Below are 17,380 nucleotides of genomic sequence, written 5' to 3' on the forward strand. Positions count from 1 at the left end.
GTGTGTGTGTTAGGAGTGAAGAACAGAGGGCTCTAGATCCAAGTTCTATGTTGTGGTCATTCGTTCATTCAGAAGCACATAAATGAGCTGCTTGTGTGTCTCGTGCTGGTATGGGGATTGTGGGGTCTGTGAGAGATGGAAGGCACGGTCACTGATCTGAAGAGGCTGAGAAGTGTGGAGACATGCTCCTGACGAGTTAATTACAGACACAATTCAGCAAGTCCATGAGGAGTGTCCGCGTGAATGGGACGGATAAAGAAAAGCCCACAGAAGTCTCGGGTGGTCAGGGACGGGTTCCCGGAAGACGTCGGCCTGACTGGAGCTGGCTTGGAGGATTTGATGAGGTGGGGAGTGTAATCAGAGCCCGGCAGGAGCGCCAGGGCCACATGGAAACATCGTGTAGGGAAGAAGAAGGACGTGAGGTTGGAATCATTGCCTTGAATTTTTGTGTTCATTTCCTTTGCAACTTGCTTATTTCTCTCTCTTCTCCCAGAATGGCTTATCCCCCATTCATATGGCGGCTCAGGGAGACCACCTTGACTGTGTCCGACTTCTATTGCAATACAACGCAGAGATAGATGACATCACCCTGGACCATCTGACCCCCCTCCATGTGGCAGCCCACTGCGGCCATCACAGAGTAGCCAAGGTCCTTTTGGATAAAGGAGCCAAACCAAATTCCAGAGCCCTGGTGAGTGGGAGGCTATTAGAGACGGTGTCAGAGGGGCAAAGGCCAAGGGAAGCAGGACCAGAGCCGCATGGCTGAGCCTGGTGGGAAGGGCACATGTCGGTGACTAGAGGTACCCCCAAGGCTAGGGCCCGGAAGGTGGTGGCACCGGCTAGGGCCTGGGGGACATGGCAGCACAGAGGCAGGATGGTAAACTTTCCACTCCTCATTCGGCACCCTGATGACAGGCTGAGGTCAGGAGTGGGGGGAGGGGGATCAGGCCCAGGAGACCTCATTAAGAAGCAGTGTCCGTGGTATGTGTGTGGGTTGGGGCGCCGCTCCCTCTAGGTCAGCGTGGGGTTGCAGTACAGTGATTCCTTCTAGGCTGCCTGGCTTTTTTATCTACTTCGGTGGCCGAATGACATGGGCCGAGCTAAGCATCCTTCCTCTGCTCCCAGGTGTAGAGTGTTCCTAGTGCTGGTCTAGAAAGGAGTTCTTGCCTAAAGCGAGTTCCCTCCTGGGACTGGGAGTCCTCTCCCTCTTGCTCCAGGCCGGGCGTTCCAAGGGCAGGGTCGGGGATCTGGTGGGGCCAGAGCTCTGCACAGAGCATGGCCTTGACCGCCATCTCCTCTCTGCCTACTCCCACAGGGAGACTTCAGAAGACAGGGGAGATTCCAGGTCTTGCAAGGGTAGCTCCTTCATTCAGAAAGCTTTCACTGAGCTCTTGCCACACGCCAGAGACGATTCTGGGAGAGCGGGGGCATTTCTCAGTTGTCATTTTTGGGTCTGATCTGCCTGGTAGGACGTTTAGCGGCATCCTTGCCCCTCCTCCCCCGGGGTTGATCTCCTTCTCCACTGGTGATGACAATCAGCAGTGTCTCCAGACATTGCCAAATGCCGTGGGGCAGGGGGAGGGGTGTGACAAGATCCCCTCCCCCAACTTGGGGAACCCCGGCCTGTGGGAGTAAAGCCCTGGGAAAAAAACAGACAGAAATAAACAAATAAAAATCCCCGCAGAGCTGCTATCCCGAAATCCACTTTACTAAAAATGATCCATGGTTTCAGGGGAGAGGAAACAGGATTTGCTTCACAAAAAGTGCTCTTGATTGCCAGTTTCCCCTGAAGGAAACTGAAAACAGCAGCCCCTTTTAGCGCCTCCAAAAATATGATTAATTTAAAAGAAAAAAAAGGGTTTATGAACAACTTCTTCAGGAATGTGTTTGGTGCAGAAAGTGGGAGCTGCCGGCCTCTCAGGTGACGGGCAGTAGCCAACCGTCCAGGCAGGGGCAGTGGACAGAGGCGGTTTGGGGGCCCCTCAGGCTCGTATTGTAAGTTCCTGCTTGTCTGTCTCCCTATGTGTGGGGCCGCAGAATGGCTTCACCCCCTTACATATCGCCTGCAAGAAGAACCACATCCGTGTCATGGATCTGCTGCTGAAGACAGGGGCCTCCATTGACGCTGTTACTGAGGTAGGAGAACCCCACAAACGGGCAGAGGCTCGCTGCCCATGGTCTTCCTCCAACAGCTTTCTGGAGAGTTGTTCTTTTTAGCTACGCATGACTGCAGGACTGTGTGTGTGTGTGTGCGCGCGCGAGTTCAGACTGCTTGAAGGAACACATTGGGTGACTGAGACAAGGGAACTGTGTGTCTAGTTTCAGGGAGCTTTCCAAGATCAGATGCATGTTTTTGAGTTGCAAAGCAGACAGAATCACCCTGCAGTGATTTTTTTTTTTTCTTTTCCTCCAGCCATTATCTTGAAAGCAAACCCATCTCATTGAACTCCCTTTGCTTGGAAAGCCATTCTGGAGCCCCTAGAAACAAGAAAGCAGTAGATTCATCTGGCTTTCTCTTTTTTGTAGGAGCAGGAAAGGCTCCTCTGTTCTCATTCCTCTCTTGTGTGTTCCAGTCTGGCTTGACACCTCTCCATGTGGCCTCCTTCATGGGGCACCTGCCCATCGTGAAGAACCTTCTACAGCGGGAGGCATCACCCAATGTCTCCAATGTGGTAAGCCCGTGGGGAGAGCAAGGGATCAGTCATCTGGACTGAGAGCTCGGAGGGGAGATGAGCTACTGATCCTGAGATCGCCTCTCTGGGGAGCGAGCTAGAATTTTCACAGTAGGAGAACCTTCAGGTTTGGGGAGAATATGTGTAGGTCTTGAGCCATTCCCAGTTAAATTCGTCACACGTCTGTCAGTCCTAGGAGTTTTCTTTTAGACAGTAATTTGGGAACTTCTGTAAGTGTTTCTGGTAATGCAATTACAGTTTTTAACACTCATCAGCTCTGAGGTTTGCTTTTAAAGTATACCTAGAACACACACACACACACACACACACACCACGTGTCAGCAAGCTAAAGGCTAAAGTAGCTGCTTGTTGGAACAACTCCACCTCTTGGACAAAAACCCAACAAGTTACCCCAGGTTGGCACTTTGGAACTCCGCTTGTGTCCTTTTGGAAGCTCAGCATGGGTTCACATTTCTTTAATTCTGTGGTTTTACAGAAAGTGGAGACCCCGCTGCACATGGCAGCCAGAGCAGGACACACGGAAGTAGCCAAATATTTGCTCCAGAACAAAGCCAAAGTCAATGCCAAGGCCAAGGTGAGTTCTGGAGGTGGGAAGGATCCTGGGATATAAGCAATTCAAGGGCAGTGAGGAGAAATCCTTCCTTATTAGAGTCCTGTGGCACAAAGTTTCCTCGCCATGCCCATGGGGGTTGTCCTGAATGCTCAGGTTCTGCTTTGCAGGGGTTCTGAGAAGGTGGGGGGTTATGTCTGCATCAGAGCTGTTCTATTCGTTAGGATAACGAAGGCCCAAAGAGCATGGGCGGCCTGCAGGGTTTAGGGGCCGAAAGCGTTTCATGGCCGTCACAGTCATGGTATAAGAAGAGAAGCAACTTTTTGGAGAATATGTTACCACTGAAAGCCAGTCAGGAATTACTTGATCTAAAAAATGGAAGATGCCTCCTTGTTGGAAAAATATTCTCAAGGGATTGGGCGAGTGAGCAGTGAGAATTGCTACTGAATTTGCAAGGCGATTGGCTTTGACCGAGATTGGGTTTTCTACTCTTCCCGGGACAGAGGCTCTGTTTAGAGTTAGAACCACGGTTTGTGTCTGGGCCACGCACAGGGCCCCCGGCACAGAGACCTTGGCCTCGAACTCCTTCAGCATCAGGGGAGGAGGAGGAGCAAGGGTGGGAAGAAAACGTCATCTCTCCCCTTTAGCAGCTGAGGCTCCCACGGCCCCATTCAAGCAGAAAGGCCAGTATCCTCTCAGATGTGACTCGGGAGACAGGAAGAGTGCCTGTTCCACTGTATGAAGCATTTAAATACGCTGCCTGCTTGATCCTAACCAGATCCCCATGAGGTAGATTACTGTTCCCATTTTACAGATGGAAAGGCCGAGCCTTTAGGCAGTTCAGTAGAAATAACCGCCAACTTGTAAGGGTACAAGTTAGCAGGGTAGTTGTGAGGATTAAATGAGAGAGCGTATTTGTTTCTGTAACTCAAACGCCTGATTCGAATCCCAGCTCTTGTCTTCCTAGCTGTGTGACCTTGAGAAAGTCACTTACCCTTTCCGGGCCTCACCCTCCTTCTTTGTAAAGTGACTGGATTAAGAAACCTTAGTATTCCCTGTTCTTTGTTTTCCCTTTGTGTTCCAGGATGACCAGACCCCGCTTTACTGCGCGGCTCGCATCGGTCACGTAAACATGGTGAAGCTTCTGCTAGAAAATAACGCCAATCCCAACCTGGCCACCACCGCCGGGCACACTCCCCTGCACATTGCAGCCCGGGAGGGCCATGTGGAGACGGCCCTGGCTCTTCTGGACAAGGAAGCATCCCAGGCATGCATGACCAAGGTACAGCCTCCTTCCTCCAGTTCCCGAGAGGCAACTGGCTAGTCACCAATGGGCCTGGGGTGTGGGATGGGCATTCCGGCCTGGTTTTCTTTGTTGCCTGGATGATGCTGAAAGCAGCTGGGAGGGCCGGCACCCCCAGACTGGCCACCATCTGTGAGCCCAATGGGCTGTCCTTCCCTAGAAAGTTGGTAGAACTGTCATTTCTCATCCACCCACCAAGCCTTCATCTCTTTATCATGGACCAGCTTTTAGCTCTAGACAAATCAGGTTCCAGAATAGGAGAAGGACTAAGGCTCAGCCCTTGCCCTCCACTAGCTAGCAGTGGAATAACAACACAAGGTGGTTTTACGGGTCATCACTAGCCATGCCGGTGGTAGGCGGGAGAAGAAATCTGCTAATTTCTGGGGCCTCGGCCTCTGGGAGAGATTGTGGTGGCCTTTACGTGCTTGGCGTCTCCATGCCGGTGAGAGTGGGATGTCTCCTTTGCCACGGGCTCTTGCTCTCTGCGGGGGACAGCTTTCTCGCCTCCCCACCGCCATTCTGACGGCCTTTGTTTCTCCTCAGAAAGGATTTACCCCTCTCCATGTGGCGGCTAAGTATGGGAAGGTGAGAGTGGCCGAGCTGCTGCTGGAACGGGACGCGCATCCCAACGCTGCCGGAAAAGTGAGTTTGAGCTTCTCTCTCAGCTCTGAGGCCAGATCAAAGGGTACTCTCCACTGCTTGTGCCTCTTGTGTCCGTCTTCTGAGTGGGCGGCCCTCCAAGGGGAAGGGGCTGTGGCAGGACCGTCTTTCTGACAAAGGTCTGGTGCTCTTAGCAAAGCCTGGTGGCCTTCTCTGAGCTGGGGTGTGGATGGTGCTGCTCCCCCCAACCCAGGCCCTGCAGAACAAGGCAGGGGCCCCCAGGTCTGGCAGGGTATGCTCTTGAGTGACTTCAGATCAAGACTGGGTTTGGAAGGACTTCTAACCAGATCGTACGATGTATAAAAGAATATATACAGAGCCCCAGACGGTGCTGCCGATAACCGAAGGGGAAAGCCAGCTGAACGAAGGCTGTTGTCTTTGTGGTCTTGTCCCTGCAGAATGGCTTGACTCCCCTGCACGTGGCCGTCCATCACAACCACCTGGACATCGTCCGGCTGCTGCTTCCCCGGGGTGGCTCCCCGCACAGCCCCGCCTGGGTAAGCCCGGCCCCGGTCCACACGCGGGGGGCTCCAGCCCCAGACCTGCTCCGAGCCTGGGGCCCCTGCAGGGCAGGCCCCCCCGCTGCCGCCCCCATCGGGAATGGCTGTTCCAGAAGCGGCCGGGGGGTTTTCTGGTTTGCTTTCATTTCTACCTCTGAGATCTCGCCTCCTTCCCACAAACGTTACCTGCGGTAACTGCTGCTATTTGGAGACAGGAGCGGGGTGGGACGTGGGTAACACTTCTCAGCAACAGGTTACCTCACAGAGGTGGGATTCGTGTGACACCACAAATGGGTTCCCCAAACCACGGCATGTGAGCCGAGCTCTGTCAGCCGAGTCCTGGCAGCGGGCTGTCCAAGGTCAGCGTGTCCAGGCATCTCCAGGGCCCGCGGACCCTGCTCTCAGGTTCGGACTCTATTTGGTGCTGGCAGCACAATGGCCCCAGTCTGAGAAGTAGCCAGGGTTGCGGGGGAATCTGCCAGAACCTTGAAGCAGGGGGCCTGTTTCAAGTGGGAATAGTGACCCCCAAATGTATTTCCTGTATGAGTTCAGACTTGGAAATCGAGTGTTTTTGTAACAAGGCACACCCACGTAGATGACCCGTTGGACATGAGGCTGATGTGCCCGCCACTGAAGGACGCTGCCCCAGGGGGGAGCAGGTTCATTGCCTCTCAAGGGAATCAAGTAAAGGGAGTTGACTGGACTTGCTTATGTAAGATCAGACTTGGGGGGCAGGGCCCTAGTACAAGGTGAAGGGATAAAGCTGGACGTGGGGATCATTTTGGGGGGCAGACTGCCCTGTGTAGGACCAGAGAGTGAGCTGAGTTAGTCTGTGAAGGGAGGGGGCTGATGGCTAGCAGGGGAGGAAGGGGGAGGGGAGAAGGCAGAACTCAGACACAAAGGACATCCCCATGATCCCTGCACTCACTTGGGGAGCTTCCTACAGGGCAGCCAAGACTCAGAAAACCAGCATGATTTCAGAGAGAGCGCACCCCAGTGCTCAACCTTGTGGCAGGGGGAGCCTGGGGTGGGTGGCGGTGGGGGGTGTGGGGGAGGGGCCGGGTTTGTTGTGTGATGACAGCTGACACCTGCTGACTTCCGTGGGAACGCAGCCCAAGTCTGGGAAAATCAGCTCGGGCCTTCAGTTTGTCTTCCCTCCTCAGAACGGATGCTCATCCGAATTTTCCAGCATCCCTCTGCCGGAGACACAGCATCTCCCAGACACCTCTGTCTCCTTGGGCTCCTGTCCCCACGGTTGTAGCAAGCACACGTCACTGTGTAGAGGGAGCACGCGGCCCTGCTAAGATGTGGCTTACTCCTGCCTCTAAAAATAAAGAGCCGGACTCCCCGCCTCCTCACTCCCCTCCTTATATAAAAGAAACTGGAGCCAGGTTCATGGTATTTAAAGAGAACCTTCTCCGAGTACAAACCTTGTACAGATGGGGTTTGTTTCCATGGCAAAAAATAGTTTCCCAAGGAGTCTGGCAATTTTGTAGAATTTCACATGCAAATCTCTGTGCACCCAAACCAAACCCTCCCCCTTCTAATTTTGATGCTAATGTTTTAACATTTAGGCAGATTTCTTTCCGGTGTGCATGCTTCAGGATGAGCTCATTTCCTTGGGGAAGTAGAACTTTTCAGGGCACACAGCTCTCCCTAACCTCTCTGCCCAGTCGCTCCTTGTCCTTGTCACCTACAGAAGGTCATTCATTCCCTTTAATCCTGCTTTTTGGGAAGTGCAGAGGGGGTAGTGTCTGTTCTGAGACCACCAGCTGCTTCTGTATGTCAGTTTTAACCCAGGGTCACCTTGCCAGGACTGGGTGCTGCTTTTGCCAGTGCGGACACCCACAGCTGCCCAAGGGACCTGGACTGCTGCTTATGCTGCCGTGAGGCTCCTGCCGCTTGCTCCAGGTCTTCCATTTGTCAAAACAAGTCCGAATAACCGTTGCTTTCATGCTGTGGATGCTTGCTACAGACTGGGCACCGGCTAGAGCTTCAGCTACCACCCCCCCATCCCTCCTGTGAACAGCACTGAGAAGCAGGCGTTCGCTGATGCTCCCCTTACAGAGAGAGTGACCTCCTTTTGGGGAGGCTCCAAATCTCAGGTTCCAGCCAGCCAGACACACCTCTTTCTTTGCTCTCTGTTGATACAATCCAAACATTATTTTATGGAGTGAACATTAGAAACAAAATGTTGATCTCATTGTGGGAACACAGCTGAAAAAGAATGTATTCTCATTTTTTTTAAAAAGGAACACTCGAATGAGGTCACATAATTATTCAAAGGAAATTTTTTTTTATTCAATTTAATTCTTTGGGTAAATTAACAACTTTCCATTTCCTCATGAAATCCCCTTCTTTGAGTGGCTCTTCTCCTGTCCTCCAATGCTGTAAAGCTGAAAAGTTCCTATACTGTCAGACCCCTTTTTTCCTCTTTCCTATTCCCGATCAGTGATCCTGGAAGAATCAGAAACATTGGTTTGCACGGTCTGACGGAGGTTGGTGGGGAGGTTCGGTTCTCTGGGGTAACCAGGAAAATGCCGGCCAAGGTGGGGAGACCAGATGTCGTTTGTCATGTGCTCTGGGATTGGCCGGCATGTGCTTTTGAAAGTCATGGGTCCTGCTCGGAGGTCCTCTGGCCTGAATGTTAGCAGGGGCCAAAATGTGGTGCCTGGTTCAGCAGCCTCAGCCTCCCCTGGAAACTTGGGAGAAATGCAGAATTTGGGGCCTCCCTAGAACTTCTGAGTCAGATCTATGTTTGAGCAAGATCTCAAGTGTGTTGTGTCCATGTTGTGGTTCGAGAAGCACTCTTCCCGCCAAAAGAGCCTCAGCTCCAGGGTCTGAAGGCCTGCGTGGGTTTCCTGTGGTTCATTTACTAGATGATATTAAGTAAGGTACTTAACCTCGCTGAGAGTTGACCTCTTTAGCCACAAAATGAGATAATAATAAAAATGCCTGCCTTACCTGCTATATGAGGAACCACGTAGGCACAAGGGCTTTCCAACAGTGATGACCAAAGCAGCTTCATCTGTCTGCAGCAGCACGAGGAGCTTTCCCTGGAATGGAAACCCATGTACTGCTTCCTTCACCGGAAAAGTCTTCCTACCAGGGTGGGGGGTGGCTGAATAAACAGTATGTGGTGTCATAGTCATTTACTCTGGGCCAGGCTCCTTCATCTTTTCGTGGCCTCGGACGTCTTGTAAACCAGTTCACGGCAAAACCGTACACAGGCTTATTACTTTTATATCTTTATTTTGGAAAACACCTTCACATCGACTATCCTATTTTATCCATCCAACAGCTGCAAGAAAAGAACAAGTCGGATGTCATTATCCACCTTCAGTGCCTTTTAAAAAAGACAGAAGGATGTCTGGAGGTCACTGGCTCTCCAGTCACCCAGCTAGTTAGCACGGAAGGAGGACTCTTGCCAGAGTCTCAGGTTCCTTGCTAGGGACACCTGTCCTTAGACCAGCAGCCCCAGCCCACAAGCCCAGGGGCAGCCTGGGGCCCATTGCACAGGGAGAGAAGAGGGCTCTGATCCTTTTCCTTCCTGAAATGTTTGGGGCGGAGTGCGGGGAGGGTGGAGAATGGTTCTTGCAGACTGGAGACTTTCATCGACTTGCCCAGGCTTCCAGTTCTGTGAGCTGCCTGCTCGAGTCCTAGCTTTTCTGGTAGCAGAGCACGACCTTCAGAGCAGTCTGTTGGAGCTTGAACTCAGAAAATGGGGTGAGGGGAGGCACAAGACATTTGCCGGCTGGGGGAGGTGGTGTGGATTCCCTGAGAGTAGTCTCTGAATCAAAGGGATTTGGTTGGTTGGTTGGTTGGTTGGTTGGTTGGTTGGTTGGTTGACTTTAACTGCTCTCCAGCTCTGCTCCGCGGGTGTCCAGCCGGCCAAGAAGTTGGCCTCGCCCTCCCTCTGAGGAGGGGACATTTCAGGCGTGCGCTCATTCTTGTCCACCCAGCATGCTCTTAACCTGCCTCCCGGTGCTGCTTCTGTTGCAGAATGGCTACACCCCTTTGCACATCGCGGCCAAGCAGAACCAGATGGAAGTGGCCCGCAGTCTGCTGCAGTACGGGGGGTCGGCGAACGCCGAGTCGGTGCAAGGCGTGACCCCACTCCACCTGGCTGCCCAGGAGGGTCACGCGGAGATGGTGGCTCTGCTACTTTCGAAACAAGCCAATGGCAATCTGGGGAACAAGGTAAACACGGCTTCCCAGATTGACCCTGTCGTCTTGGTAATGTCCTCGTAGTCGCTAACCAGATGTTCTCTCTGAATATTGAGCACCTACTGTGCGCTCAGGTTCTGAGTTAAGTGGTGTGTGTGTGTGTGTGTGTGTGTGTGCGCGCGCGCATAATCCTTACAATAGGCCTGTGTAGGCTTTATCTCAGTTTTATAAGTGAATAAACGGGGTCAGGAAGGTTGCTCACTCTCCAGGTTACATGACCCCCAGCCTAGCTGATACCAGAGCCTTTTCTAGATAGAATGACTCAAGGGTCTGCAAAAAGATGAGTATTAAAATCCATAGTACACTTTCCCAGATAGAGGCCAGTGTCTACCTTCAGGAATATAGTAAGTAATCTGGAACTAAATATTCTTCATTTCTTTTCTTTCTTTCTTTCTTTTTTTTTTTTGGTACTAAATATTCTTTTTCTGTGGGGGAATATTTTTAAGTGCCCACCCATACACTAAACTGGCAGTTCCCACCCCAGGGACGGTTGGTGGGGGAGTACGGGGCCTTCCAAGACTGTGTGCAGCATTTTGGGAGGACGGGACGCACGAGCATTTTCCTAGATGAGCTCGTCCTCGTTTTTCGCAGCTTCTCAAAGGAATGTGGACCCCAGAAAGACCAAAAATCACTTATTTTTTTTAAAAGAATGGTTTTATTGAAATATAATTTACACACGATAAAATTCATCCTTTTGAACTGTCCTGTTCGGTGGTTTTTAACATATTTCAGAATCAGGCCGTCATCACCACTATCTAGTTCCAGAACATTTTCATCACCCCGCAAAGAAGCCTCTACCTGTTGGCAGCCCCTCCCCATTTCCCCCAAACCCCTCAGTCCCCACCACCCGCTAGTCTGCCACCTCTTTGAATTGGCCCCTTCGGGACACTGCATATCATGAACCAATACGAAGAGACATTTCTTTAGATGATAAGGGAACGGTTTCAGAAGGCAGGCATTTTAAGGGTAAGCAGATCTGTTAAACCCTGTAGATACATGGGTTCTTTCTGCACGGGTTTGAACAGGCGACCCCCCGGAGGGAACTGTCAGGGCGAATCTTGACGTTGGATTTGGTGCTTGGTTTCTTGCTTGTGCCATGCCGTTTCACGCAGGCTCTGTGAGGAGCCGTGAGGGTGATGGCGATTCCCCATACTGGAGACACCCTCACTCATCCTCACTCCACCTCACACGGGGCGAATTAGCGTGTTATCCTAAGAGTCAGGCAGGGCGCCCAGAAACTTGTGACTGAGGTAGGACCCTTCCCTGCCACCCACCCGGCTGCTCAGGCCTCAGCTGGGGAGGGCTCCTGCTCACATGCCTCTGGTTGGCCAATAGGAACGTGCAGAAGGCCAAGGAGGGTGAGGAGGGCGAGGGGAGTCTCTGGAGAGGGGACGGGTCCTGCCCCCTGCCTCTGACTGAAGAATATCATAGCTCTGTTTGCCTCATTGTGAGGGGAGGGTATTGAGCATGGTGCAAGGGAGAGAAGATGTTCCTGACATTCTGGTGTGAGTGTGCACGTAGCGGGCCTTGTCTCTGGTGCATCTTTATCCTCCTGAGAAAGGTGTGTGAGAACTCCCAAGAATCTGGTGTTGTCAGTGTTGGCAGAATCACCCATTCTGTGACAGCGCGGTGCGGGCTGTGAGGGGCTAGTCACATTTAAATGGCACATTGTGCTTTCCAGTGTGTTTTATCTGTGTTTTCTCACGGGGACCTTATAGGTTAGGGATAACCTCTATTTTCTAGATAAGGAAAGCTAGGTCTGGAGCTCATCTCAAATCAGGGAAGTAGAGAATGTTATAAATGGAAAGTTCCATTAAGTTTATCTAGTTCAGAGGTCAGTAGATGAGGGCCCGTGGGCCAAAACCGGCCCACCACTTGTTGGTGTAAATAAAGTTTTATCAGAACATAGCCGTGCCTGCTTTCCTGTTGGCCATAGCTGCTTGCTTTCTCACTATCACTGGCAGAGTTGGGTGGTTGTGAGAGAGACCTAAGCCTAGAATATTGACCATCTGGCCCTCAGCAGAAAACATTGCTGACCTCTAATTTAGCCAAACCACCTCATTTTTAAAGATAAGGATATGTGGCCCAGAGCCGGAAGAGCTCCGTCCCAGGTCACACAGCTGTTTGGGGGCTACACAGCCGTGTTGGGGTCCTAGCCTCAGTGCTCTTTCACAGTGGTCCAGGATCCTTTACTGGACACAAGGTGATGAACTTCTTTTTCTTTACAGAGTGGACTCACCCCCCTCCATCTGGTAGCACAAGAAGGCCACGTTCCAGTGGCAGACGTGCTCATCAAACACGGTGTCACAGTGGACGCTACCACCCGGGTAAGGCAGGCAGCTCGTGTGTATGTCCCCGTGGGCTTGCCCTCATTCCTCCCCTGTGCGTGCCCCTCATTCTGCCTGGCGCCGGCCTCCCTCCCGCATCAGGGGTGGCCCGTTCACAGAGTTTTGAGACCCCAAGGGCTCAGCAGCCCATTCTTCTCTCCCACTTCCCAGGGCGGCAGTGGGAGCTGAAGACACCGATCCCAGTGATCTTACTTTCTGGTGGGGAACTCCGAAGTTTGCTTAGACTTTGAACCTCTATAGTGAGAAACTAAGAGGAACATTTAATCATGATTCTTTGACCTGTCCTACATGAACAGCGGGTCAAAATGTCAGGCTTGTGTGGATTCGCTTGGAAATTCAGCGCCTTTTATTCTAGCAGTCAGTTAAATTGAGTTCGACTTCGTGTGAACCACTTCTTTGTGTGAGGAGCTCTGTGGGGCAGCTGAGGATAATGGAACGCACAACACACAGTGGGGGGTGGGGATCCTGTCTGGAGGACTCTCAGTCCAGTGTGGAGGGGACAGTAGGAGGCTGGGAGGGACCGCTGGTCAACCATGTGATGCTGAAGTCTCTTTGAGAAAGATCTAGCAACTCCTTGATTCCCAGCTGTCTGCAGCTTCACCAGGAATCTGCTTAAAACCCCACAACGTGCTGGATCTTAGAGGCTTTTGTGGTCTTTTGGGGTCCTGCATGAGAGATCCTATACTGTCAGTTAGAATTGGGGGTCCCAGGGCCATAATATTGCCTGAGGTCCAGCCTGCAGGGTCTGTTTCAAGATGGTTTCTGGGATCTGGCACCAGCAACCTGGGGACACTTAGGACATAAGGGCTCAGGGAAACTGGATTGTCTGCTCTTAGGGAAGCACCAACCATTCAGCAGAATGGATTCCTTGAAAATGAGCTCCTTTGCAGCCTGAGCTCCAATCAGTCAGTAAATACCTCGAAGCTGCTTGTTTCAGGCAATGACCAGTTGCTATAAATTCCATTCCATTCCAACTCAGTAACCTGGACAGGCTTTGTGGGGTTTTCAGACAGTGGGATCTCACCTTTCTAGTGGAAATAAGTATGCTCTTGTCCAGGTCGGCAACAAACTCTGTGCGACCGTGTGTCCCCGCCAGATCCCCCTCCCCAGCGTACAGCCCAATGGCATCTCTCCCTCTGGACTGATGTCCCCTGTCTCCTGTTACCTGTTGCTCCCCAGATTTGCCTGCTGCCTCCTCTTCTCTGTCTCTCCCTCTCCATGCTGCCTTGGATTGTGGGCCCCAATTTTTCTCTCTATGTTCATTCTCTTCTGCAGGATTTCCACCTCACACCTCACACCTAGATCTCCTCATGGGGCTCAGGGTCCATTTTCCAGTCGCCTACTTGGCATCTACACTTGGCTCTCGCAGGCATCTCAGACTTCATTTGTCTGAAACCAAGCCCTCTTCCTTCCCAGGCCAGTGGCGTCCGGCAGCACGACTCGCACCTTGTGGCAGCTGCCAGCCTTCCAACGCACTTCCCTGGCCATCCTCCCTTTTAAGGAGCCGTTCTAAGGACGGCAGTAATGCCCAGCCACAGTGGCTCTGGGGACGCCCGGCAGCCCCCCTGCTCACTCATCCTCACTGCTTGCTTTTCAGATGGGTTATACTCCACTCCACGTAGCCAGTCATTACGGAAATATCAAACTGGTGAAGTTTCTGCTACAGCACCAGGCAGACGTCAATGCCAAGACTAAGGTATGGGAACACTGGAAAGCCAACCTCTATACTTCTTAAGTGCCAAATTAGGTGCAGTCAGAGTTACTCTGGGTGTGCCCAGGGCTCTGCCACAACGTTAAGCTTCGACCCTGGAGGTGGAAATGGAGAAAATGCATGTTTTTGTGGGTTGCACCTGAAAGACAGCTCTGTAGTATGTGGGAAGTTCTTTCTCTCATAGTTAGTTTATCCTGCCAAAATGTCACCTCGCTTTACAGCAAGGATATAGTCCTTTGCACCAGGCGGCCCAGCAAGGACATACAGACATTGTGACACTGCTTCTCAAAAACGGTGCTTCCCCAAACGAGGTCAGCTCGGTAAGTACCCACCAATGTCCTCAGTTTGGAAAACCACTCTCACGGGCGGCCCTGCAGACCCCTGTCAACCACAGAGTTTCGGCCTTGCCTTGCTGCCCATCTGGGGCCTGGACAGGCTGCGGTGAACTGTAGATTCTAGTGAACTGTGGGTTATATATATTTTTTTAATTTTATTTATTTATTTGAGAGAGAGCATGAGTGGGGTAGGGGCAGAGGGAGAGGGAGAAGCAGACTTGAATTGAGAACCCCAAGATCATAACTTGAGCAGAAGGCAGACACTTAACCAACTGAGCCACCCAGGCGCCCCTGTAGGGTATCCTTTGAAGTGCCATTTACCTTTTACCTTAATTTCAATATTACCTTTGAAACTCTTCCCGTCCTATGTGAAGCTGCTGTTAGTATAGTACGTGTGAGCACAACCAAATGTCTTGGGGGGTTCCTGCTGTTTGGAGGTTTCAGGGTGGTCTTTGGTGTCGTGATCATCGTTGAGTGGAGCTTCCTTAACCAACACCATGAAGGCTTTTCTAGATCTTCCCCATGGCCACTTCTAGCTCTGAAGGCGTACGGACTTTTGATTGGAAATGTGGCTGGGACTTGAGAACTCAAAAGAAAAATAAAGCCTCAACATCAATTTACTTCCACGCAGCTCTGTCTCTTCAAATCAGAGTGGAAAATATTCCCCTCCCCTGTTTCTGGTGATTGTGATTTCTGATTGTCCTGAACAGTTCACTAAAGTGTGTATGGGTTATTTTAACTATTTTAACGCTCAGTCACTGACACCCAAAGAACCAGTGCTGGGAGCGGTGAGCAGCATTGCTCTTCACGTTCGTATCCCAGAATATTCCAGAACTGCATATGGGGCCTTCTGGACCCATTCCTTCAGGATGGTTTGGTTCCCTCTTGGCAGTTCTGGGCAGGTCCTGGCAAGATTTACCCTGTTCTCATTTCAAAACTCCCGCCCTCAGTGCTAGATTTAAAGGACCACTTTTCTCCTCTCTCCTGCACGGGTCTTTGCAAGCCTAGTTGCTGACACCTATCTGGGCTCACGCATGTGCAGGGGCCTTGAGCACAGGCCTTGCTCTGGGTCCGAGGCACACAGCGCGTCCACCTAGACCCTTCCAATCAAGGAGAACGGGAGTGTGGTCTGTGCAAAAGGGGCAGTGCTTGCCCCCCAGAGCCCCTTCCTTGTCTGATCCCGCCCTCTCTCTGTTGTCTTCCCCAGAATGGAACCACACCTCTGGCAATAGCCAAGCGCTTGGGCTACATTTCTGTCACAGACGTGCTCAAGGTTGTCACGGATGAGCCCAGTTTTGTGGTACGTCGGCATCTCCACTGCACCCACACCGCCCCCCCACCAGACACATGCAGCCTGACAGGGCACCCCTGTGGGTTATTCCGGGAAGAGAGAAGAGGAGCTCACTCTGGGGACAGGGCAGGAAACACCAGGCCCGCGTGGGGCGGGGACCGGCGGGGAGAGCGTTCTTCCGTTCTTCGTCATGCGGAGTTGTGCTGCCACCTAGTGGCGAGAAGAGTTAGGGCTGTGAGCGGACCCGGGGGCAAAGGGCAAGGAGGCGGCGGGAAGCTGGCTGTGCCTATTTGTGCCCTCGCCAGACATCAGCTGTCAAGCCGAGGGCAAAGACGAACCTCCTTTCCCTCCTCCTTCCTGCCTCCACAGTCATATAGCCCGGCAATTCAGTACTCGGTAATTCAGTGGGGTCATTGACAGGGCCCTCTATTCTGTGGGTTCTAGTCTCTGCTTTTTCTCCATTTAGTTAACCAGTGACAAGCATCGGCTGAGTTTCCCTGAGACGGTAGATGAGATCCTGGATGTCTCTGAAGATGAAGGTAAAGTCTGGGATTAACAAAAAGCAGGGGGCAAGTCAGACTGAAGGGAGCACGGGGTGGGGGGCAGTGAGCCCTCCCTCGCTGGGAGCTTCGGGCTCCCTGCCCCACTGCACACCCTCGGTCTGCCGGTTTGGTATCAAAACCAGAAAGAACGGCTTTTTAACGATGGTGACTGTTATCAAAAATCCTCCTTTAGTGCAACTTGAGGAGAAGCAACAATTGACATCTTGGAGATTAAAATACAAAATCCCGTGAAGTTTCATAAATATACGTGTTTATGTGTGTAATACACGGCGTACAGTTCCATTCAGCTCAACTCTCAGACTGTAAAGAACTGCGATAAAATTTCGCCTTGTGCTTTGAACCAAGGACAAGCTATTCATTTAAATTCTGTAAGAATGTTTTCTTAGGATGCTGCTCTTCTGACCCCCTAGTGGGTCAGTAAGCTTTGGAGCATATCCGTTGTATGGAGTGACTAGAGTTTCAGCTTCTGTGGCCCACAGAGTGCTTGTGGTATTTCTTCCTGCCGCCATAAGCCCATCTCCTCACGGAAGTCTGAGGGGACCCCTTGTGATGTAAAATCGTGGGGTCGGTCTGGATTCTCACTCTAGCCGCTGGCAATATAACCCTGTCGTGGAGATGACTAAGGCCCCTGTTGTGTCCCCTTTAATGATATGCCTCTTGATTTAACTGACTTCAATCCTGTCCTTTCTTAAACTTGGCTCTTCTTTGCTTTCCAGGAACTGCTCATATAACTATAATGGGTATGAAACACTTTCTGTTCCCTGTGGCCCTTTCTCACGACTGCATTCCACCCTAAACAATCCCAGCTCTCACTAATCCATTCCTGCTTTCCACCCTCCTCTGATGGCTAACAGTCTGGAGCCAGGAGCTTGACTCTAACAGGAGATACACACCCGTAAGATCCATGCCCAGGCGGGTGGCTCCCGCCTGTCCATTTCCGTGTCTGTGCCCATGCCACCGTGTCCGTGATCATGACTGCATGAGCCGTTCTTCCATTCTGTCAGCTCCAGATCCCAGAGCCGGGCCACTCACCACCAAGTGACAGGAAATGACACTGCAAGGTCGAGGGCTCCCACTCCTGTCCCAGTAAGGAGAGAGAAACAAAGAGGCAGTCTGCCTTGCAGACGTAGCTTGAATCTTTCTGGAAGGGACTTAGGAAATAATGAGGTTTGGGCTGCTGTGATTGCCAAGAACCCGAG

At 51.8% G+C, this 17,380-nt stretch overlaps 1 protein-coding gene across 13 annotated transcripts in view; it reads left to right on the plus strand.

Moving 5' to 3' along the window:
- Positions 1 to 17,380, plus strand: part of ANK1 (ankyrin 1) — a 207,011-nt gene that overhangs the window by 144,738 nt on the left and 44,893 nt on the right. For 7 of the 13 annotated variants that reach the window (XM_045994143.1, XM_045994157.1, XM_045994165.1 and 4 more), the window contains exons 10-23: positions 494 to 691; positions 2,038 to 2,136; positions 2,574 to 2,672; positions 3,169 to 3,267; positions 4,328 to 4,525; positions 5,090 to 5,188; positions 5,605 to 5,703; positions 9,709 to 9,906; positions 12,162 to 12,260; positions 13,879 to 13,977; positions 14,214 to 14,312; positions 15,535 to 15,627; positions 16,085 to 16,157; positions 16,898 to 16,921. In XM_045994143.1, the coding sequence (XP_045850099.1) occupies positions 494 to 691; positions 2,038 to 2,136; positions 2,574 to 2,672; positions 3,169 to 3,267; positions 4,328 to 4,525; positions 5,090 to 5,188; positions 5,605 to 5,703; positions 9,709 to 9,906; positions 12,162 to 12,260; positions 13,879 to 13,977; positions 14,214 to 14,312; positions 15,535 to 15,627; positions 16,085 to 16,157; positions 16,898 to 16,921 (1,576 nt within the window). The remainder of the gene's footprint in view (positions 1 to 493; positions 692 to 2,037; positions 2,137 to 2,573; positions 2,673 to 3,168; positions 3,268 to 4,327; positions 4,526 to 5,089; positions 5,189 to 5,604; positions 5,704 to 9,708; positions 9,907 to 12,161; positions 12,261 to 13,878; positions 13,978 to 14,213; positions 14,313 to 15,534; positions 15,628 to 16,084; positions 16,158 to 16,897; positions 16,922 to 17,380) is intronic. The other 6 variants (XM_045994151.1, XM_045994181.1, XM_045994186.1 and 3 more) reach the window with 1 other exon arrangement.

The sequence above is a fragment of the Meles meles genome, chromosome 2, assembly GCF_922984935.1.
Source record: "Meles meles chromosome 2, mMelMel3.1 paternal haplotype, whole genome shotgun sequence".
In the NCBI taxonomy this organism is placed as follows: Eukaryota; Metazoa; Chordata; class Mammalia; order Carnivora; family Mustelidae; genus Meles; species Meles meles.